We start from the raw sequence: 24,136 nt of genomic DNA on the forward strand, positions 1-24,136 counted from the left end.
TTTGGGGGCAATTAAAATGTTTATCAATTCCTGACACCAAGGACAGATGTGCTTTTTTGGCCCTCTGTGAAAACCCATTCTGGATCAGAAAATGTTACCAAAATAATGGCAAAAAAATAGAAATATTGGAAAATGTATAAACCACAAAAGATATTTTCATATATTTTCTAGTTTGTACCTTCTTCAGTCTTTCTATTGGATATTTTCATATCTTTCAACATTTCCATTGGATATTTTCATATCTTTTGTAGTTTGCACTTTCCCCAATCTTTTTCTTGGAAATTTTCGTATCTTTCAACATTTCCATTGGATATTTTCATATCTTATAAAAATATCCAATGGAAATTGAATTGTTCAATATTTCCATTGGATATTTTCATGTCTTTTGTAGTTTGTACTTTTCCCAATCTTTCCATTGGATATTTTAATATCTTTCAATATTTCCACTGGATATTTTCCTATCTTTTGTAGTTTGTACTTTTCCCAATATTTCCATTGGATATTTTCATATCTTTCAATATTTCCATTGGATATTTTAATGTCTTTTGTAGTTTGTACTTTTCCCAATATTTCCATTGGATATTTTCATATCTTTCACTATTTCCATTGGATATTTTCCTATCTTTTGTAGTTTGCACTTTTCCCAATATTTCTATTGGATATTTTCATATCTTTTGTGAGATGTGAAATTATTCCTTCTCTATACACAACACACATAAACTGTCACAATAGTAATAATAATAATAATAATAATAATAATAATAATAATAAATAATAATAATAATAATAATAATAATTCTAAATTATTCCAGAGGCAAACTGCTCAGCATTTGGATTTTAGCACCACTTGAAGAGCACAATCTGACTCCTGATTTTGGCAAAAGAAAGCAGAGTTTTTGTGTTCCATGCAGAGTAAGAGGCTGCCAGGGCAGCCAGGACTCACCTTCCCCTGACACTGCTGCCTTGGCTGCTGGGGATGCTACTCTTTTCAGACTAGCAGGACTTTCTGAGGAACCAGAATCCATGCTTTAGAAGAAAATAATGGTTATTTAAGAAATTCAATCTCTTCAGAACAATGATTATTGTATTTCAAATATAAAATGCACGTGCAGCCCCAAGCAACTCCCTGGGTTTTAAAAGAAGAGACAGTAAATGTGCAGAAGAAAGCTTTGAATCCAGGGGGCTGCCATGAAGCAACTGCCTTAAATACAAAATTTTCTGCATCTCCTCTTTTTCCTTGGGAAAAAAATGATCTAAAATCATTCTCATTTGTATTCCTAATGCTAATGCTGCCTTTACAATACAAAAAAAAAATTTAAATGTTTAATCCTCCAAGAATAATGAGAAGTGATTTAGATTTGAGGAATACCTTTTCATTTTGGGCAGAGAGGAGCTCTGACTTACACAGCTGTACTTCAGAAAGTCCAATACACTCATTTTTCAGTTGCAAATCACATAAAATTAAGGCTAATTAATCTTTTGTTGGTGAGGCAAGACCCAAGGAGAACTGAGGTCAGTTTCCTTATTCTTATTTTCTTATCATTCTTATTGAGGTCAGTTTTCTTATCTCTTAAATTCTTATTTTCTTATCTTATTATTAAAATTATTTCTTAAATTGCTTATCTTATTATTATTTTCTTAATTTCTCAATTAAGAAATTGAAAATTTCTAAAGTTTTCAGGATTGGCAGCCAAAGCCCTCCAGATAAAACCAGGGTCCCCTTTACAGGGTAGAACTCTAAAATTCAAGCATGAAGCTCTTCCAATTTCCTTCTACCCCAGCACAGAAGTGAAGGACAGGAAGAGCAAAAAAAATACACTCATTTTTCAGTTGCAAGTCACATAAAATTAAGAAGGTTAATTCATCTTTTGTTGGTGAGGCAAGACCCAAGGAGAACTGAGGTCAGTTTCCTTATTCTTATTTTCTTATCATTCTTCTTGAGGTCAGTTTTCTTATCTCTTAAATTCTTATTTTCTTATTATTAATTTTCATTTCTTAATTGAGAAATTAAGATATTTTTAAAGTTTTCAGGATTGGCAGCCAAAACCCTTCAGATAAAACCAGGGGCCCTTTTACAGGGTAGAACTCTAAAATTCAAGCATGCAGCTCCTCCAATTTCCTTCTACCCCAGCACGGAAGCGAAGGGCAGGAAGAGCAAATAAAATACCTCGTGGATTTCCTAATGGGGCCTGAGATGAGCTTGACATAGGATTTGGGGAACCAGCCCTTCTGGCCCTGCACCTCCCCAAACCACCACATGTCCTGCTGCTCCAGCACGGTGATCACGTCGTTCTTGTTGAAGTTCAGGTGGTTGTCTTTCTTTGCTCTCCAAGGATACAGAGCCTGGGCCTGGAGCCCCTCCACTTTTTCACCCTTCAGAAAGAAAACCAGGAGTCAGTCGTGCTCCACCTTCGGCAAGAAAGCTGCTTTAGGAATTATATCCTCAGGCTGCTGAGACAGCAACACATCTCCCAACTAAAGCACCAGTTAAACTTGCAAAGTAATTCCAGAAATGTTTACAGTCCTCCTGCATTTCTGGCTGTTAACACATCATCAGTGCAATGCAAGATTAAATTAATTACTTTTATTTAAGACACATAAGTAATAAACCCTTGTGAAGCTGCTCAGGCAGGACTTCTAGGCCATTTTAAGGAAAATGATGCTTTGCTGCACTTTTTTCATGGCACACTGCAATTTCTTTTTGCTCTGAGGTAGATTTTCAGCACTTCCCAGAACACATGAGCTCCCAAGAACAGTTTGTTGTTCCACTGAGAAGGAAATGCCTGAAAAGAGGGGCAGAATTCAGCTGGGAGCTTTGCCATTGCTATTCCATGTAACCCACTTGGGAGTGGACGCTGCCATGGGAGTGAGGAGAGCCCCAAGGAAGTGACCCAACCCTGCGCCACCAAAATCTAAAAAAGCCATCCCAGACCAGCAAACCAGAACCTGCTTTATGTTAAATCCTGCCCCAGATAGTGCCAATGGATCAGAGATCCACAGAATGGACTGGGCTGGGAGGGACCCCACAGCCCTCCCAGTGCCACCCCTGCCATGGCAGGGACACCTTCCCCTGTGCCAGGCTGCTCCAGCCCCAGTGTCCAGCCTGGCCTTGGGCACTGCCAGGGATCCAGGGATGGAATTCCATCCCAGCCCCTGCCCACCCTGCCAGGGAACAATTCCTCATTGCCAAGATCCCATCCAGCCCTGCCCTCTGGCACTGGCAGCCATTCCCTGGCTCCTGTCCCTCCTTGTCCCCAGTCCCTCTGCAGCTCTCCTGGAGCCCCTTCAGGCCCTGCCAGGGGCTCTGAGCTCTCCCTGGAGCTTCTCCTCTCCAGGTGAGCACCCCCAGCTGTGCCAGCCTTTGCTGCCAGCAGAGCTGCTCCATCCTCTGCTCATCCTGGAGCCTCCTCTGGGCTCTCTGCAGCAGCTCCAGCTCCTCCCAGGGCTGGGGCAGCTCTGCAGGTGGGACCCTCCCAGCCTCCCCTCCTGGAGGTGCTCACTTTGCCAGGTCAGCTGAGTGTTTTAACACACAGGCAAGGCTCCCACTTTGCTCTCCAAGCCTTTGTGCTGGCTCAGAGCAGGGGGTGAGGCCAGCAGCTCACCTGGCCCAGCACAGGGGACGGGGAGGAGCCGGTGACAGTGGCAGGGGTGAAGGCCGAGCGCTGCCGGAGCTGCCCCGCGCTGGGCACGGTCAGCGAGGGCTGAGCTGCCCAGGCATCCCAGTTATCACTCTCTGCCTTCTCACTGCTGTTTGCTGGCCAGCTGGAAAGAAAAAGAGAAGAACGATGTGACTGCTACTGGTTTTAACAGCAGGAACAAAAAAATTCACAGAGAAAAAAATTTTTCAATGTTCTACATGAAGTTCTTTTCCAGGAGTCTGCAGCACCTTAACTCCAGGTGCAGCTGAACACTGGTTAGCCACAGCCTCACCTTCAGAGGCAGCCCTCAGACTGAGCTCCTTGTCCTTGCCACTGAAGAACAGGTTTTTATCTCAAGCCTTACTGTGTCCCTACAAACAGAAGTTCAAGCAGTGCAGGCTGCATTGTGCACAGTGGGAAGAGAAATCAAAATGATCCTTCTTTCCAAAACTGGTTTGAAACTTCCCCCCTGCACGTCACCGACCTCTCACATCCCTTTCCTGTAGACACAGTATCATGGAATGGTTTGGGTTTGGACCTCACAGCCCAGCCAGTGCCACCCTGCCATGGCAGGGACATGTCCCCTGTGCCAGGCTGCTCCAGCCCCAGTGCCCAGCCTGGCCTGGGCACTGCCAGGGATCCAGGGGCAGCCCCAGCTGCTCTGGGCACCCTGTGCCAGGGCCTCCTAATGATCTATCAGTTTAAAAATATGCATTTCATGGTGAAAGGAGAAGGAATTGCAGTTGATAAAAGTGCCCAGTGTATTAAGACACCCAGGGATGGGCACATGTTCCAATTCCATCAGTTTTACTACTGCTGTGACCAGGAATTAAATCACCTTTCCATGCCATCTCTGCCATCTGCATATCGTGTATAACAATGAGCAGGCTGGAAGCCTTCAGTAAGGCTCGGTGGAAACTGATGCAGGAGAAAGGGATGTAGTGGTGGCAGTGTCTGAAGGGGCTCCTTCAGGGAGCACAGGGATTGTTCATCAGGAAAAGCAGTGGCAGGGCAATGGGGAATGGGTTCCCACTGAAATTTCAGGGGGAGATGAGGAGGGAATTGTTCCCTGGCAGGGTGGGCAGGCCCTGGCCCAGGGTGCCCAGAGCAGCTGGGGCTGCCCCTGGATCCCTGGCAGTGCCCCAGGCCAGGCTGGACACTGGGGCTGGAGCAGCCTGGCACAGGGGAAGGTGTCCCTGCCATGGCAGGGGTGGCACTGGCTGGGCTGTGAGGTCCCCCCAACCCAAACCAGTCCTGGATTCTGTGATTCCAAGGGAAGTGAACCCCTGAGGACTTCCCCCATGCCCACATCCTCACGTGGGGATGTCCCCTGCTCTTGCTGTGCCCAGGCAGGGGTGATGGGACTGGCCCCAAGCCCCACAGCCCTGATTCCTACAGAAAGCATCCTTCCCTCCCCAGAAGGGGTTTTTAGCTTGCACCCTGCCTCTGTGCCCAGTGCCAGCTCCAAAGCAGCCCAGAGGGGCCGAGCAGCACCCAGACCTACGTGGAGCTGAAGTCTGCCCAGTTGTTGGCTGCTGCAGGAGCCTCTGCAGGGGCAGGGGCTGCCAGGGGAGCGGAGCTTTCCTGCACAGACACTTTGGGAGCAGCAGAGGGCTCGGCCACGGGCTTGGCAGAGGCTGGAACTTCACTGTCTGGAATCTTCTCTGCATAGTTTGCAGGGAACCATCCAGTCTTCCCCTTCAGTTCTCCACCGAGCCACCCTGGCTCTCCAGTCTGGCTTTCATCCACCTGCAGACACAGGAAGTCAGAGAGTTAACAAACACATCCTGCAAACGGGAATTTACTGAAAACAACCCAGACCTGCTCTGCAGCAATGAACTTTTTGCAATGCAAGAGGCCTTGACATTTTTTTTCCCTTTTTCTTTCCATACTGAAATCACTGAGCCATGGAATGGTTTGGGTCAGAAGGGACCCTAAAATCTGTCTTGCTCCACCCCTGCCATGACAGGGACACCTTCCCCTGTGCCAGGCTGCTCCAGCCCCAGTGTCCAGCCTGGCCCTGGGCACTGCCAGGGATTCAGGGGCAGCCCCAGCTGCTCTGGGCACCCTGTCAGCCCTGCCAGGGAGGAAATTGTTCCTAAAATCCCATCTAAAACTGTAATGTTTTCAGTTTGAAGCCATCCCCTGTGTGCTGTCCCCCATCCCCTGGGAATTGTCTCTCTCCAGGTTTCCTGGGGCTCCTGCAGGCCCTGCAAGGCCACCCTGAGCTCAGCCCAAAGCTTCTCCTGTGCAGCTGAACAATGCCAGCTGTGCCAGCCTTTGCTGCCAGCAGAGCTGCTCCAGCCCTCTGCTCATCCTGGAGCCTCCTCTGGGCTCTCTGCAGCAGCTCCAGCTCCTCCCAGGGCTGGGGCAGCTCTGCAGCTGGGGAATCACCTGAGAAGGGCACAGGGGCACAATCCCAACCCCAATCCCTTTCCTGACCCCAGCTGGGGGCTCAGCCCAGGGCAGGGATGGATCCCCGGGCTCCTCAGAGGAGCTGCTGCCAAATTCCTTTGCCTCGGGCCACTTGCTGACTCTGTGCCTCCCACTGGAATTTGCATCCACCCTCCCCCTCCCGGAGCAAACCCATCCCTCCTTCCTGCTGGTTTTGGGTCCCCTCCTCGTCTCTGAGCCCCTGGCAGCCCGAGGCAATCCCAGCAGTGAAGGCTCTTTGTGCTTGACCGGTTCCATGTGCTCTCCCTGCAGTGCAGAGCAACACTCCCACTGCAGCCGGGATGGGAAAGCGGCAGGATGGGAGAGGGTGGGGCTGGGGAAAAGGGATAAAGCACCGAGGGGCTGAGAAACCCACACAGGGATGAGCCACCAAACCTGGGGCTGAATAACCCACACAGGGATCAGCCACCAAACCTGGGGCTGAATAACCCACACAGGGATGAGCCACCAAACCTGGGGCTGAATAACCCACACAGGGATCAGCACCCCAGGCAGGGCTGAATAACCCACACAGGGATCAGCAACCCAGGCTGAATAACCCACACAGGGATCAGCACCCCAGGCAGGGCAGGAACTGCAATCTCCACACAGAGGGAACAAACAGCACTGCAAAGGCAAATCTGGGTTGTGGAGATGCTCTAAAACAGCATCTTTAGGTGAGCCACAGGCTTACAGAAACCACTGGGGTTCTTCAGGCATAAGGGAAAAAAAAACAACCAAAAGGTTTCAGAGCCATGCAATTAATGGCTCTTCAGGAGAGGATCTGAAGCTGCAGTAATTCTGTGAGGATGCAGATCTCTGTTTATCCAACCCAATTAAGTTCTCTGTGCTCACTCATTAAAAGGCACTTTGAAGGATAATTTAAACTTCCTAATTCATATCAGCTCTGGTTTCTTCTTCATCTAAAATGCAAGTCGCATCTGGTTTTGCAGTACTGTACTAAAATTTTAAATAAATTCCTTTGAATCTTTTTAAGCTATCTTGTTTTAATTTCCTTTAAGTTTTATACCTGTCGCCCAAAAGTCCCACAACAATCCCAGATTTTTTTTTCCAAAACACAAGCAGACTTTAAATGGACACCTGAATAGTGAATTACAGTGTGTGGGAGGTTGTTTTTATTTATTCAACTGTACTTTAGAGCCACAGCTGACAACCACTTCATTCTGTGGATCACAAAGAAGATTGAGTGCAACTCCAACAATCAATAACCAAGAAAACTGATGAGAAACTGTCACTAGAATTCATTGTGGATTTTTCATGGAAGAATATCTGTTCCCACACAAAAGCTTGGTTGAGCTATAGCCAGGATTAAAATCAATCTCGACTTACAGTGGAAGAAATTTAAAGTACATTGAAAGGAGAAGAGAATTAAAAAGCCAGAGTAATTGTGGAATCCATAAAGCCAGAGTAATTGTGGAATCCATGGCACCAGATCCAGGCTTTTCCCAGCAGCAGGGCAGAGCAGAGCCCTCCCCAGACTGCCAGAGCCTTTTCCTTCCTGGCTGAATCCCGCTCCTCCCTGGTGCCCTCAGCCAGGGCTCAGGCTGGGGTTTACACTCCAGGAAAGATCATTGCCACGCTCTGGAAAAGGCCCAGCTCCTGAGACAGAATGAGCTCTGCAACCCCATTCCAGCCAGGATTCCAGGCAGGAGCCCAGCCAGGATCAGATCCCAGCCCAGGATCAGATCCCAGCCCAGGATCCCAGCCCAGGATCAGATCCCAGCCTAGGAATCCCAGCCCAGGAATTCCAACACAGGAATGCCAGCCCAGGATCAGATCCCAGCCAGGAGCAGATCCCAGCCCAGGATCCCAGCCCAGGATCAGATCCCAGCCCAGGATCAGATCCCAGCCCAGCCCAGGATCAGATCCCAGCCTAGGAATCCCAGCCCAGGAATTCCAACACAGGAATGCCAGCCCAGGATCAGATCCCAGCCAGGAGCAGATCCCAGCCCAGGAGCAGATCCCAGCCCAGGATCCCAGCCAGGATCAGATCCCAGCCCAGAAATTCCAACACAGGATCAGATCCCAGCCCAGGAATCCCTGCCCAGGATCAGATCCCTGCCCAGGATCAGATCCCGGCCCAGGATCAGATCCCAACCCAGGAATCCCAGCACAGGAATTCCAGCACAGGAATTCCAGCACAGGAATCCCAGCCCAGGAATTTCCAGCCCAGGAATTTCCAGCCCAGGAATTTCCAGCCCAGGAATTTCCAGCCCAGGAATTCCCACATAGGAATCCCAGGATCAGATCCCAGCCCAGAGCTCTGGTGGCACCTCGTGCCCGCTGCCAGCCCCAAAAGGGGCAGGATTTGAGCTGCAGGGGGGGAAAGCCCCATTTGTGTGAGGCCAGTTACCCAAGGAGCAGGGATCTGGGGGCACGGGAAGCTCCCAGCTGCAGCTCAGCTGCACTGATGCCAGCAGGCTGCCCCACCTCAGCCCTGAGCTTGCAGTTTGCTGCTTTGCAAGGAAAGGCACCACGGGCACCTCGGGAAGCACGGGACAAACACGGGAGGGCTGAGGGAGGAGATAAAGGCAGCAGCAAAAGCCAGCCCTGCTCCAGGGGGTGTGAAGTACTTTGACAAGGAGCTGGGCTTCATTTGACCCCTGGGGGGCTCAGACCCAAGGAGGTGCAGGGGATGCAGCTCTGCTGGGGTCAGTGGAGCCCCTGGGCAGCTCCCTGGCAGCACTTACCCACTCCTTTCTCACCTCCGGGGGAAGCAGGGATGCAAAGGAAGGCATGGTTACAGCTCAGCACTGCCCACAGCAGCCCTTTAACCCTCCCTGCAGGGCAGCAGAGCCCCCAGCAGCCTGCTGTGATTCTGGCCAAAACCACCTCAAGAAAGGCAACAGAGGGGAGTGACCCTGCTGGGGCTGAGGGGGTTAACTGAGTCCATAAAAACAGAGAACAAGGCTGAGATGGTCCCAAAGCCTCTATTTAAAATATGTGTGGTGCTCCTTAGAATCACAGATTTTGGGGGAAAACCTTATTTCCCTGCAAATCTCTCTTTGAAAATTCTTTCAGTGCTCTTTAGAATTGTGTATTTTGGGAGAAATCATATTTCCCTGCAAATCTCTTTTCAAGAATGATTTCAGCTCTCCTTAGAGTCCTACATTTGAGGGAAAATGTTACTTTCCCTGCAAGAACAGGGATAAATACGTGCAGAACTGCCTGGAACCACGTTTTGAGGAAAAATGTTATTTTGCCTGCAAATCTCTATTTTAAAAATGTGCAAAATTCTTCTTAAAATCACAGCTTCTGGGAAAATTGTTATTTTCCCAGCAAGTCTGCCTAACAGTGATCACTCCTGCCCACAGGATGACCTGTAAATCCAGGCCACTCCTATTTCCCAGGAAAACAAGGCATGCCAGCATTCCCCAGCAGCCTCCAGAGTCTCCTCTCCAACAGCATTTCCTGCAGCTTTACAAGCTGCTGTGTCCTCACTCAGAGTCCTCAGTGACACTGAGCCAGGATTCCCTTTGGATTTTCCAGGAACCCATTCCAAGGCCACAAACACCCAATAAATGAAAAGCCAAACCAACCCCAAAAAGGTTCCATTTCCCAAACCAGTTTGTTTTTTTTTTTCAAATAATGATAATTACAATTTAGAGGACTCTACAAAGTGTGTTTTTCCAAAACCCAAATTCCAAATGTAAAAGCTCTTAAAATCAATTTTGCTGGGTAGAACACTCTTGGGAATACACTTCCAGCAGTGAATAATATTTAAGAATTCCCCCAGGAATTTTCATCCTGCATGTAAAGAACATACTCATGATTAATTAGTATTAATATCCCCCTAATCCCTGCAGCCATTAACCAGGGAATTCACACTTAGACAGAAGCAAACCTTGCTTCAGAGTCTGACACAACCCACTGACCACATCCCCTGAAAAACTGGAAATTATTCTCTACCAACCCACCTGCAACCAGATTTTTGGGATCTGAAGTTTCCTCTCTCGCCATATAAAATGTAAGGCAGCCACGGCAGAAGCTGAGGCTTTCCCCAAGGAATATCCCAAGCCCTGCTTACCATGACAATGTCTCCAGGCTGGATGGTGATCTCGTCGTGGCTTCTGGATTCAAAAGGATACAGAGCTCTATAATACACTATTTTTACATCCTCCTGAGCAGAAATGGTTAGAGGAGCTTTCTCTGAGCAAAGGAAACACACAGATACAGAGAGAAGAAATCAAACCACCTGAGTTTTCAACACTTGGAAAATGGGGTGGAAATGGAGACAAGAGTCACCAAACCTGCAGAGTCTGCAGAACAACCTTATCCCCTTTTCACACAAGGGAAATAGAAAAATTGATTATTTTAATATAATTTTATTATTATTTTCTCCTCTAAAAAACAGGGAATATCTTAGAAACACAGAATGGGAAGGACCTTAAAGCCCAGCCAGTGCCACCCCTGCCATGGCAGGGTCACCTTCCACTGTGCCAGGCTGCTCCAATTCCCAGAGTCCAGCCTGGCCTTGGGCACTGCCAGGAAATCGGAATCCACAGCTCCTCTGGGCAGAATTTAGTTGTAAAAGTGATGCAATCCTTTGGACAAATATTTACAACAGTTTCACATTCCCAAACAGTTCTTGTGTGTATCCAAGCCACTTCAGAGGGAAGCAGGATTCCCACTACAGGCAAAAAACAGGATACAATGCAGGGAAAAAGCTCTCAGCTGAAAGTGAATGTGTGGAGAGCAGAAAAGGAGAATTAAATCTTAGATTTCAGGATTTCAGGTCATTGGCCCAGTGAACAAAGGAAGACAGGAAAGGAAAAGGGTGACTAAACAACATATTGTTCCTACTGTGAAAAACATACTGTTTCTACTGTGAAAAAGCATGTATCCCACACCAAAATAAATAGTTTTTGACATCTTGCATCCAGCCCCTTGCAGCTGAGATCCCCCTTCCCTTGCCCTGCATTCTCAGAGCTGGGCTTTCCCCTCTGCTCACCACCAGCCTCTGGGGAAGAACAGTGGTGCCTAACAGAACCATTCTTGGAGCCCGGAGCTCAGTCCATGCATTATTTACTTTAACAAGACTCCTGATCCAGCCCTGAACTCCACCTTGTTCCGTGTTAAATGGGAAAAGAGAGGAGCACGGAGCTGTCCCAGAGCTCTCCCTGCTGCTGGACCCTACCTGCGTTGGACCACGGAGCCTGGCCGGGCTTGCTGGGCTCCTGGTGGGGCTGGAAGAGTTTACTCAGCTTCTCCTGCATCTCCTGTTTCCCCTTATCCTCACTTTCCTTCTTCTTGGGCACTTCTTCCCTTTTTTGCTTGTCATCTTCCTGGATTTTTTTTTGCCACTGTGGCTCCTCCTCTGGCTGTCCCCGTGGTTTGTCCCGGTCCTGGATCCGCCTGGGGGACAGTGGGGACAACACAGCCACTCAAACCAAAGCCACCACAGCTTTTGGGCCATCTCCAGTACCAAGAGTCCTCTTTAGGGCTTTTCCATGCCCTAACTTTATTTTGGTGACTCCCCAGCATCTCCTCACACTGGGAATGGTTCCCAGAACTCACAAACTCAGGGGATGGTTTGGGTTGGAAGGGACCTGGAAGATCCAACCCGAGGCAGGATTCCAAACAGGCAAATCAGAAAGAGAAAAGCAGGAATCAGAACACCTGGCCATCCTTATCCTCATGTTGAGGGGCAAGGAGGAGAAGTGTTTGCAAGTTGTACGCAGCACTCCAGAGAATTACTGGGAATATTTCCCATTCCCAAGGGCCAGAGTTAACAAGTCCTTCCCCTTCACCAGAGGACAGGACACCAAGAAATGAATAAATATTCTCTGCTGGAAACACTTTGCCCCAGTGAGGAGAGCTCTGAAGATCTGAAGGATGCCCAGTGTGCTCCAGCCTGTTCCATGGCCCAGTGCACCCCTGGAATCCCTTCAGAATCCCAGCCAAAGGCCTGGGAAGCAGCTGCTCCTCACACCCTCGCTGTGCTGCAAAGAACAGCCCCTGTCCAAGGACAGTGGCAATTCCTGATCAAAACAGTGGGAGGAAAAACCCAATTCATGGAATCCCAAATCCCCGGGGCTGGCACAGCCCTGCCAGCCCATGCAGTGCCAGCTGTGCCCCACGGCCACCTTGTCCCCAGCCCAGAGCACTCAGTGCCACCTGCAGGGGACACCTGCAGGGATGGGCACTGCAGAGCTCCCTGGGCAGCCCCTGCCAAGGCCTGAGCACCCTTTCCATGGGCAAATTCCTGCTGCTGGCCATCCAATCCACTTCCCAAGCCTTAGAGGGTGGCGCTAGAGCACGCAAACCTCATCTGCAGCAGACAGGAATGTTTTCCAGGAGATGCCAGGGGAGGTGTTACATTTAGGGTTCCACTAAAGCAGTTTGTTACCTCTGAGCTTCTTTTTGCTTTTCCAGCTCCACTGTCTTCCTTTCCTGCTCCTTCTGTTTCAACCTCTCAGCTTCCAAGCTCTTCTGCTTCTGGAGCTGCTGTTTGTTATGGATTTCTCTCAGCTCCTGGATCAAAAAAAGGCAAACAGGTATAAAAATCCACTCTGTGAATCAGAACTGATGGCCCCAAAGAGCTCCCTGTGAGGGGACAACACCTGGCAGTGGCTGGGGATCTCTCAAAGTCACACTCCTGCCAAATGCAGATATTTCAGGCTCATTCCCAGGGTCTATAAACCACCCACTGTTCTCCTATTTTTATGCATTAAAGGGTTAGGAAACCTGAAATCCTTTAAATGGGACTCTGAAAAATGGACAAAGCTTAATCTGAACAGTCCCTTCTGTTTTGTTTTGTTTGTTGGCTTATGAATCCATTTATTGAATTCCATACACAAATCTGCCCTCTGAGCTCTCACAACAGCAACTCTTAATCAGTTCCATTTGCCAATTAATGCTGATTTACTAAAGAACCTTCAGTGCTGGTTTGTACCCAGGAGACTGAAATCCCTAAGGAATGTCTTTGGGATGAGTCATGGTACAGAGACTATTCATTCATATATAAATCAGTTTTTCTTCAATTGCCCGGAAAAATTAGAATATAAATAATAATAATACCATAATGTTTTCCTCAAGATTTGTTCTCTGCATTAACACCTATTAACCCAAATCCAACCTTTATCTGGAATTTCTTTGCCTGGAATTTTGCATCTGAACTCCTCAGCATTACAGAAGAAAAAGGGAAAGTTTACCCATGACCACTGAGGATTTTCACTGACAACAGTTCACTTCAAAAATTGGTATCTTATCATGAAAATATGGTACAGGTGAGACTGAAACAGTTAATCCTGGAAGTATTTGGATGCTTTTTCAGAAATTCACAATCTACAAACCATAGGAAGTTCTCATTCCTCATGCACTGACCCAAAGGATAAAATTGCATAAGAAACAAAAAAAGAAATGGAAGTGATTCAAACCACTGGACACAGGGGTGAGAGCTTCAAAAGGAAAGCTGACCCTTGTGGCCCAGGTCTCAGTTTTATTTCATTAATTCTCCTCAGTTTTAAACTCAGTGCAAACCGAGCTCAGCATCATTAAAGAGAGAATCAGTTCCCAGGGAAGTTGGAATTAAAGACACATTTTAAGAATCATTCCAGTTTTCCACAGACATTTTAACACAATATTCCCTCCCAGCCAAGCTGATGTGCTGAGTCAGTGCTCTGTGAAAGGATTTGCTGTGACAGAACTGTGTGTTAAGAGAACCAAACCTAGTTTATAGTGCTAGCACTGCGTGGCAGTCACCCTGTCTAGAAAAATCCTCTTTGCCCAGGTTTCCTCTCCTGGGAAGCTGAGAAGCCTCAGAGAAAAGGAAAACAATAATTATCTGATTGCTTCTCCTGTGTTTTGCTCCTTTGGAATGTGGTTGGAGATTGTTTATCCAACATGTGAAATTTTTTTTGGATTCTGCTGTGAGTTGTTTTCACTCTTTGGCCAACTGGGGCCAAGCTGTGTCAGGACTCTGGAGAGAGTCAGGAGTTTTCATTATTATCTTTTTAGCCTTCTGTCTGTATCCTTTCTGAATTCTTTAGTACAGTATTCTTTAATATAATATAGTATCATAAAATAATAAATGAGCCTTCTGAGAACATGGAGTCAGATTCATCATCCCTCCCTTTGTCTGGGGGAAACCCAAATACACATGCACTTTTGGAGATGAGAAAAAAATCCCATCCACACCCCTTTTGTGTCAGCCAGGAGGAAACAAAGATGTGCTGGGCAACATTGCTTTGCCAAGGGGGAGGATGGGGGAGGAAGAGCCAGCATCTCCCACAGCTCTACTGGCAACCAGCTGAACAAAATTCTGCTCACAGCTCAACAGCCAAGACATTTGCAGCTGGAAGCTGAGCACAGCCCTGCACTCCTCCTGCAGACACAGCTCCCAGCTGGACATTGCCCCTCCTGTGCTGCACCCCAAGGCTTTGCTCATTCCTGGACCAGGAATGCCTGACCTTAAAAGCAGAGCAATTGTAACCCTGGCATTTAAATCCAAACAGAGCAGCAAGGAGGATCTGAGGTGTTACAACAGCCACATTATTGAATAGGAATGACAGCATTTCTGGATTCACTACACACAGCCAAGTGATTTGCTACAAAAACTTCATGGAAGAAGAGGAGTTGTTTTGGCCCAGATTGTGCCTTTTTGACAGAAAGACAACAGGACTTCTTGGGATGTTCAGGAGTTACAATCCAAGGTTTCCATCACATCTTCTCCCCCTGAGACAAGCAGAGCATTTGCTCCCAGAGGAAAGGACCCTGCAGCTCTGTGCTCGCTGAAGCTTTCCCAGAGCAGCCCTTTCCTGCCCCATTCCCCAGCTCCCAAAGCCTCTGCTCTGGCCTTGGCACAGTTCCTCCCTTCACCCCATCCTGGGGGTTGCTGGGCAGAGGAAGGGAGCTGCCACCCCTCTCCTACCTGGAATCACAGATTACAGTCATGTGAAGGGATGCTTCCCATCCAAGCGTTTGTTTTTTAAAAGTTCTGTACATCATGACCAAAACAGGCACTTTACCTAAACTCTTGAAGTTCCAGGTAAGAAAAGACAAAAACAACTCACTACAACTGTGCCCAGGGTGCAACTCAAGGCACGCTGCTCACACAGGCATGAGGATTAGATACAAATCTAACGCTGAACTCTTCTCTCTGGCTGTGGTTTGGTGCTGGCACCCCTTGGCAAACACTGACTCAGTGAAACACTGCACACTCATCTGCTTAGGGAAAGTGAAGCACATAACTGGAGGAGGCTCCTGACTCAGACAGAGCTGGGTCCTGCCTGAGCAGGCCACGGAGACCTTTGGGAAGGAGTGTAAGTGCTGGATGCAGCCCAGGAGGAGAGCCAGGCACTGCAGCATTGCCTCTTCCACTGCCACTGACTGGAAGAAAGAAATGCTGAGATGTAAAGAGGGTTGGGAGCAGGAGTGCCCTGCTGACACTGACACACAGGCACCGACAGCCACGGGACACACGGACAGCACTGGGACACTGCAGCCCACTGGGGGCCCCTGCTTTTGCCAGGCACTGGGAAGGAATTCTCAGCACAACCATTTCACAAACACGAGCTCAGCCCCTGTGTGCTTCTGGGCAGCAGCAGCACCGAGAAATTCTGGATTCTTCCATGTTCTGGGAAATGGGCATTTGGTCCTTGGAGCTTGGAGGGTCGGTTTAGATCCAGGGACGTTGGGGAGGAATTCTTTATCCTGAGGGTGGGCAGGCCCTGGCACAGGGTGCCCCTGGATCCCTGGCAGTGCCCCAGGCCAGGCTGGACACTGGGGCTGGAGCAGCCTGGCACAGGGGAAGGTGTCCCTGCCATGGCAGGGGTGGCACTGGGTGGGATTTAGGGTCCCTCCAACCCAGACCATTCCATGATCCTAAAAGAAACAAGTGACCAGCTCCATTCCTTTGATACCTGCACCAATATCAATTATTAGATCTCCAGGCTGAGATCTTTAAAGAGCACAGAAGTTTTGCTCCTTCAACAGCAAGACACAAAGAAGTGGAGAAACTTTCAACCTTGTAACAAACTCAGTCACTTTATAACCAAATACAGCCCAAACCACCAGAGGTCATCTTGTATCATAAACTGCCCCAAATCCCTCTTGAGAGGACACCTGAGCAGCCAAACAAGCACCAGCAACCTCCTGAAACCAAGAGGCTCTACCTCAACATATCCAACGCTACAGTTCAAACGGCCTGATTTGAAATGTTAATAACACTGAGCAAGCCTGCAAGCTGTTGGTGGAAATGCACCAAATTCTGGGAGTATTTCCCACTCCAAAGGACTCATCAGAAGGAACTGAAATCAGTTGTTTTGGAGAGATGACAAAAAGATTCAGCAGAAAAAATATTGATGTCCCTAATCACTCCTATGGTATTAAGACACACAACAAAGATGTAGTTTAACACTTGTATGAAGGATTCACTTATTACACAACATCAAAACATGGAGACAAATCGAGAGTATCCTGTAAACTGCTGTGGTCTGAGAAAGTTGCCTGGTAAACTGAATTACCTTGATTAAATCCAGATTTTTTAATTTATTTGTTTGATAAAAATGTGTTTTAAAATGGAAGATTTTCATCTTTCCCATCTTGACCTATTTATCCATTAATTTAAAGAAGTTTTTATCATATTTAGAGCTCAGATGTGGTGGAATTGCTGAGACACAATTTGAAAAATGTCCCATTTCACCGTGAGCATTATCCAGCTGCCTGGATAATGGATAGTGACACAGATGGCACCACAGGACACACCCAGGAACTGGGAACTCAACAAGTTCTTCTGCTATTTAGGGAAATTATTAATTTAGAATTATTTAAAAGCCAATTTCTACCTACTGTCAGTGCCAGTCACTTCTCCAGTGGTGGTTCCTGAAAGTTGTCACAGATTTTTGATTTTTTTAGGTAATTGTATGTGAGAATCATGGAAGTTCAAAATGACCTGGTTAGGAGTGATGTGATCCCTGATATGTGATATCATGTGATAAGAGAGAGGTGTGTTCTCTGTCGGTGGAGAACTCCCACTTCACACAATTCCCAGTAAATCCAGGATTCCAGGAAAGCCTTCACTGGCCTTGGGCACAAAATTCCAGGGTGCTGGCACTGCCCAGGCTGCCCAGGCAATGGGCACGGCCCCGAGGCTGCCAGAGCTCCAGGAGCCTTTGGCCAGCGCTGCCAGGGGTGCCCAGGCTGGGTTTGCTGGGCTCTGGGCAGGGCAGGGGTGGCACTGGGGGATCCCTGGGGGTGTCTCCCAGCTCAGGACATTCCATGATTCCATTAAAAACAACAGCCATGGAATCAATTTATCACTTTTAAAGGACTCCATTAAAATAATACCCAAGAAGCACAACATGCTAAGATGTACCCAAAAACCACATATGAAGAAAAACTAAGTGAGGTGTAAATCTCAAGGATTAATTAAGCAAGGATTAGACCATTCTATTTTCTTTTAAATATAAATTATGCCCATTCTGTTTGTTCTATATCTGACTCTGCAGAAATTCTCCCCTTCCATCCTCCCTGTCTCAGACTGGGAGAGTCATCTTCAAATGAACCTTAAAACAGGGGCTCACTTTTTTATTTTTCCAATAATTATTTATAACTCCAATTGAAACAAGCTATTTGTTGCTTAAATTCAACCCCACCTTCCATCTTAAATTGGTTGATTTAATCCCAGCTGATCAATTTTCATAACAACTCCATTGATGTCTCTGTCACAGTGATTTTCCTGCTGAATATTTGTAGTACAATTTGTGACACCTTGCAGGAAATGGAGCATTTTTGGTCAGCCTTCAGGAGAACCCACCAGTGGAATTAGCAGATAAAGTACTGGAACATTGGATTATTTGATGAAAAAGTGAATGCTATTAAAAGTTTGTAACTACAGACTGATTTCCAACTTCTCTCTGCAGAACCCTGACATTATACACACACAAAAAAATCACAGTTTTAACAAAGACTGAGCAGTAAAGCATGAAGCCACAAACCACAGGCAGCTACACTCAGGGACAAGCAGGAGCACACAGGCAGCAGATAACAATTCTGGGTGGCAGCAGAAAATCAAGTCTCTTTTATTCAAGATTTCAACTTGAACTCCTGATTCCAGCAGCTCTGCTGACCTTGTCCTGCCCTTCCTGGATGCAAAAGCACAGAAACTGGTCATTTCATTTTTGCAGTCATAGACTTGGAATCAGGGCTCAAATCTCCTCCTGAAGAGACTCTGCAGGTTAAATTGATTCAAACCCTGAGTTTGAAAGCTGAGCAGCATTTTCTTAAATAAAATAACAGTTAAATCAAATCCTCAACAGACAGGTTGAGAATGCTCCCCAAACTGACATTCTTAATCATTTCAGTTCGTTTTTCCTCCCACAATCAGGTTAGAAAATAAATAACTGAACATTCAGAAAGGCTTAAGGAGCCCTGGGTTACCTTCAGCTGATTATTGAAAATATCAATTTCCTGCAGTTTAGATCTGGTTTCTTTCTCCACCTCATCCAGCTGGTCCCGGAGCTGCTGCCGTGCCAGTTCCTTGGCCTCCAAGGCTCTTTTGATGGTGAGAAGGGAATCCCCTGGTTTGGAACACATGGTCAAGTCAGTATTTTCTTCTGTGGAACAGTTTAGGTCATAGAAAGCAACATTTTCCCATCTGCCTCTTGCAACACACAAAGAGCAATTCCAGGGGACACTAGAGTGAGGGAACGTGTCCTGGCCCTGCTGGGGCATGCCCCAAAATCTACTCACTGTGCAAACTGTTCTGCTGGACCTGCTTGAGCTGGTCATTGAGCAGCTGCTTCTCTGGAATCAGCCTGCCCAGCATCTGCTGGGACTCCTGGAGCAGGGAAAACAAGAACAGAGCAGGCACAAAGGTGAGTGAGGGACAACTGCAGCCACCACAGCTCTCATCTTCATTTCTGCTTTACCTGCTCCCTCACTGAATGCTGTGCTCCTGCTTGCTTCCCTCCTCTGTGTTACGATCTCATCCAGGCACTGTCTGTGTGACACCCCCACAGCTCCCAGCCATTCCCTGGCACTCCAGGAGAGAGGATGCGTGGAACTGCTCTGAATCTCACTATTGAACCTGCCTTGGAATCACCCACAGCCGAGGCTAAACTCGAGGAGATGCTCAAACAGGCACTTGCAAAATGTTTAATTCTGATTTTAATAAATGAAACAAAGAATCCCCAAATGCCCGGGGCTGGCACAGCCCTGCCAGCCCAGGCAGTGCCAGCTGTGCCCCACGGCCACCTTGTCCCCAGCCCAGAGCACTCAGTGCCACCTGCAGGGGACACCTGCAGGGATGGGCACTGCAAAGCTGCCTGGGCAGCCCCTGCCAAGGCCTGAGCACCCTTTCCATGGGCAAATTCCTGCTGCTGGCCAAGCTGAGCCTGCCCTGGCCCAGCCTGAGGCCGTTCCCTCTGCTCCTGTCCCTGTTCCCTGGCAGCACAGCCCGACCCCCCCGGCTGTCCCCTCCACTAATAGTTAATTAATAATATTAACAACAGGTTAATGATTAGTAACTTAGGTCAGGAATAGAAAGACAAACATTTCTAGGAAGAGAAAACAAAGGCTTCCCTTTAAAAGGAATATATCCTGGCCAAAAGCCATGCCCTGTGGGATGACAGTCCCTGAGTCCTTGACCTCTCCATGCTGAGCTCTTGGCAGAGGATTCTGACCTCAAACTCAGCACGTGGCTGGAAGGCTGTGAACTGCTGTGTTACAGGGGTCTCTGCAGAAGATCCTCTCCCTCTGGAAGATGCTATAAATGTATTTCCTGTAGAACCCTGGCCCTTTCCAGAGCATGAAGGGCCACCTCACACACTTTTCTGAAGCCTGGACCTCCCAGCTCGAGTTGTCAAAACACCTTCAGCAGCACGAGGTGGAACAACACCTGAGTATCAACATCCCATCTTTCCCACAGACCCTGGAACTTCTCTGAGCAGGTCCCTGGAACTGCAGGCTTTTGAGGAATCCTGCAGCTGACAGCTTCAATTTGTCATGGAGGATTGCAAATGACATCAGTCAATGCTACGAATAAATGTCCTGTGATCCCTGAACACCAGAGTGAGCCCCAGGGTGCCGTGGGCTCCCCATCCCTGGCAGTGCCCCAGGCCAGGCTGGATGGGGTTTGGGGCAGCCTGGGACAGGGGAAGGTGTCCCTGCCATGGCAGGGGTGGCACTGGGTGGGCTTTAAAGTCCATCCCAACACAAGCCATTCTGTGACGTCACAATTCCACAAAAAGTTTCAATTTTGGTTAAAGCCAGGGTTGGCTGCACCGCCATGGCTTTGGGCTGTCCCACTTTCCTCCTGCTGGCCCTGCAGCGCCCAGCTCAGCTCTGAGCATTATGCAACAGCTGCAGCCTCCTGTGAGCTCCTGATGTTCCAGGAAACACCCTGAGACAGCACACAGCAGTCAAGGACTTTAGGAATTCACAAGCTGCAAAGCAGCAGAATTCAGATAAACTACAGATGAGATTATGAGGAGCTGCACGTGTCCCTCACTGCTGCAGAGCTGTCCCAGCCCCCCAGGGACATCCCACAAGCTGGACACTAATCCTGCCCTGCCCTGGGACAGCCTCACCTCCAGGGCTGGGGACACTTCTGGGCATCTCAGTAAAAGATCAGGAGCTGTTGGAAAGGGTCCAGAGGAGGGACACGAGGATGGGGAAGGGCCTGGAGGGGCCCCCGAGGTGCCTGGGCCAGCTCAGCCTGCAGCAGCCTGAGGTCAGAGCTGCCCGGGGCTGCAGCTCCTCCCGAGGGGCAGCGCAGGGACAGCTCCGAGCTCTGCTCTGCGACAGGGACAGCACCGGGGAGCGCCTGGGGCTGGGCCAGGGCAGGGCAGGCTGCAGAGCAGGGCAAGGCTCTTCCCCAGAGGCTGCTGGCACTGCCCAGGCTGCCCAGGCAATGGGCACGGCCCCGAGGCTGCCAGAGCTCCAGGAGCCTTTGGCCAGCGCTGCCAGGGGTGCCCAGGCTGGCCTTGCTGGGCTCTGGGCAGGGCAGGGGTGGCACTGGGGGATCCCTGGGGGTGTCTCCCAGCTCAGGATATTCCATGACTGCCATCCTGGGACTTTTGTCTGCCTGGAACAAATGGGAAACACCAATATACACAATGTATAGCCTTGCTCTGGGGAGAGGTTCCCTGCCCATGGCAGGGTGGATGAGCTTTAAGATCCCTCCCAAACCCAACCCCTCTGTGCTTCTGTGGCTCCGAGAATGCTGCAGATCAACCAAGCAGCACAATGGACATCAACATGAAAGAGAAATTCTCCTTCTCCAAGTGCAAAAAGCACCACAGGACAGCATTTGAGGGTGGAATGTGATCACAACATCAGCTGCTTTGTTTGTAAAGGCCAGAACACATCCAAACATCCCAGATTACTCAATGCACCAAATAGTTTGGGCAGTGTGTAAGGACAGAGAATGCCAAGGCAGCCTGAAGGTCAAGTCCTGCTTCCTGAAAGCCCAGACAAGCATGGAATGAGCATCTAGCCAAGAACACCCACCACATCGATTCCACATCCCTGCCTCATACTGAAGAAACAGATGAGAGAAATTAACAGCACCACAAACTCTGGAAACTCGTGCACCAAGAAATGGCCAAGAGTTGAGCAATCTCCCACATGGAGGGGAAATCAAAACCCAGCTCCTGCCCCTTGGACAAGGGAAAATTCTCTTCAAATCACCTGGGAGCCAAGATGCTCACCATGGAGGTAAAAAACCCCTGCAGCACTGAGGAGTGGCAGCACAAAGGTGCTTCCAGCATGTCGGAGCCCAGGACATCTCTCTGACGTTCCTGGATGATCCGAGCCCTGGCAGGGGGGTCGCAGACCCTGGAGTGCAGCCAAAGACCCCTGAGGCTTTGAGTTTGACCCATGGAACCAGTTACCAACTTTATATGAAGAATTAAATGTCACAGAGGTTTAGATAGCACAGTAGTAGTGATCACAGGGTGAAGGGAAGAATTTTAAGATTTTGTACATAGGTGTTTGGGACTTTGTACAGGGGTCTGAGGCTCCAAGATAGAGGAATCAGGGTGTGCCCTGTCCTTTCTCCTTCTTCCTAGCCTCCATGGTTTGGGTGATGTTGGCACTTTCAGATTGGTCTGGAGTAGAAAGTCACTGTCCAGCACAGGTGATGGGTATTGGAACAGAATTGTAAATATCAAATATGTAGTTTTTAGTATAAAAGACAGCACCAGCCCCGTGGGGAGGGCAGCGTGCCTCTGGCTGAGCTGCTGAGCAGATCTCGGCAGGCCAGACAGAAAATGTTCTAGATAACAACTAATAAACAACCTTGAGAACAACAGCCAAAGACCTCTGACTCCTTCTTGGACAGCCAGGTTGGAAAAAGGACTTTGTAACACAATCTCGGGGTCGCCCTGGTAGCAGCAGCCAGCTGTGGGAATCACCCCAGGTCGGGGTGACCCCGAAAGCTGGAAAAGTCTCTTCTCCAACCCGCACCATCAAAGAAAGACTCGGGAGTCTTCAGCCGTCGGTCTCAAGGTTGATTATTGAATGTTATCTACAAGATTTCCCTCCTGAGCTGCCGAGGTCCGCTCAGCAGGTCAGGCAGAGGCACAGTGCCCTCCCACGGGGCTGGTGCTGTCTTTTACACTGTATGCTACGTGTTTGATATTCACAGTTTTGTCCCGTACCTATCACCCATATTGAACAGTGCCCTTCTACTCTAAACCGACCTGTGAAAGCCATCCTCACCCAGAACATGGAGGTTAGGAAGAAGAAAGAAGGACAGGGCACACCCAAATCCTTCCATCTTGGAACTCCTGATGCCCATGTACAAAATCCAGACTCCCCTGCACAGAGCCCAAAACCCCCATGTACAGAACCTGAACATTTTTCCCTTCACCCTGTGATCATCTCTACTATGCTACCTGAACTTGTGGGACTTGTAGTTCTTCACGTAAGGTTGGTAAATTGTTCCACGGGTCAGGTTCAAAGCCACAGGGGTTTCTGGTGCATGCCAGGGTCTCCAACTCTCCTGGCCAGGACCTGGAACATCTGAGGAACGTCCTGGGTTCCCACAGGCAGCCCCAGCAGCACAGCCCAGGGGGCTGGAGAGCAGGACCCTGCTGAGCAGCCCTGCCAGCAGCACTCCAGCACAGAGCAGAGAGCGGGCACACATCCTCACCACTTCTTCCACGAGTTAATGAAACTGCAGCTTGGCAGTAATTAATAGGGTGAAGGATAATTACTGCTCTGAGTTAACTCATCTTCCCACTGCGAGTGGCAGATGTATTAAAATGAACAACTCCCAAGGAAGATCCATCTCCCTACACAGATAATGACAATATTGACTTTGTAACCTATGTCAGAGTTGAGAGGATGAAAAACTTCTTTTTTAAAACTCATTTACATCTTTAGTCTGTCCTCTACAGATAGAAAAATTCACAGGATATTTGAAAAATTTTTTTTTTCAGGAAAAAGCTTTAAGGTTCTTCCCAGACAAAATGTGGCCTTTTCTCCTGAGTAGTGACATTTTCTGGGATCCCAACTGGGATAAAAACACCTCAGGTGACACTAAGGGAAAGATCAGTGGTGGAGATCAATAGGAGGCATCAGCACACAGCCACAGCTACTGCTGCCAAGCCACCTCAAAGCCCAAAACCCAACAGAACAACTGCCAGGGAAAGCAGGATGGGGCTGGGATAAAAATTATAATTTTATAATAAAATTATTTATAAAGTATTACTATAATATTTAAATTTAAATACATTGACATTTATTTAATTTTTTACAAAAAGCACAGACCCTAAAAACCAGTCTCAATCTGAACGTTGTGAGTTTGATCCTCACATGGGGCACCACTAAATGTTGGTTTATTTTATTTTTGTTTGTTTTTGTTAGGGTTGGGATTGGAAGTGTTTGAGATGGTATTTTGTGTTTGGGCTTAGATATTCATTATTTTTATTTATATTGTACTTTTACAAGTGGTAAGTTTTATATTAATAAGTTATAAAATGGTTCTGTATTTATAAGGTTTCCTAGGGAAAAATTATTTAATTAAGAAACTATATTTAAATTATTTTTATTTTTAACTTAATAACGAATTACTTTTTAACTTAATCACTAATTTT

At 48.0% G+C, this 24,136-nt stretch overlaps 1 protein-coding gene across 8 annotated transcripts in view; it reads right to left on the reverse strand.

Moving 5' to 3' along the window:
• The window catches only part of ITSN1 (intersectin 1), a 107,886-nt gene that overhangs the window by 33,452 nt on the left and 50,298 nt on the right, over nucleotides 1-24,136 (reverse strand). For 5 of the 8 annotated variants that reach the window (XM_038143030.1, XM_038142856.1, XM_038142587.1 and 2 more), the window contains 10 exons: nucleotides 18,786-18,873; nucleotides 18,474-18,613; nucleotides 12,442-12,566; nucleotides 11,230-11,447; nucleotides 10,120-10,241; nucleotides 8,783-8,797; nucleotides 5,143-5,387; nucleotides 3,603-3,762; nucleotides 2,168-2,373; nucleotides 944-1,026 (listed from right to left, as the gene is read on the reverse strand). In XM_038143030.1, the coding sequence (XP_037998958.1) occupies nucleotides 944-1,026; nucleotides 2,168-2,373; nucleotides 3,603-3,762; nucleotides 5,143-5,387; nucleotides 8,783-8,797; nucleotides 10,120-10,241; nucleotides 11,230-11,447; nucleotides 12,442-12,566; nucleotides 18,474-18,613; nucleotides 18,786-18,873 (1,402 nt within the window). The remainder of the gene's footprint in view (nucleotides 1-943; nucleotides 1,027-2,167; nucleotides 2,374-3,602; nucleotides 3,763-5,142; nucleotides 5,388-8,782; nucleotides 8,798-10,119; nucleotides 10,242-11,229; nucleotides 11,448-12,441; nucleotides 12,567-18,473; nucleotides 18,614-18,785; nucleotides 18,874-24,136) is intronic. The other 3 variants (XM_038142760.1, XM_038143123.1, XM_038142939.1) reach the window with 1 other exon arrangement.

This window comes from Motacilla alba, chromosome 1 (assembly GCF_015832195.1).
Source record: "Motacilla alba alba isolate MOTALB_02 chromosome 1, Motacilla_alba_V1.0_pri, whole genome shotgun sequence".
Classification (NCBI taxonomy): domain Eukaryota; kingdom Metazoa; phylum Chordata; class Aves; order Passeriformes; family Motacillidae; genus Motacilla; species Motacilla alba.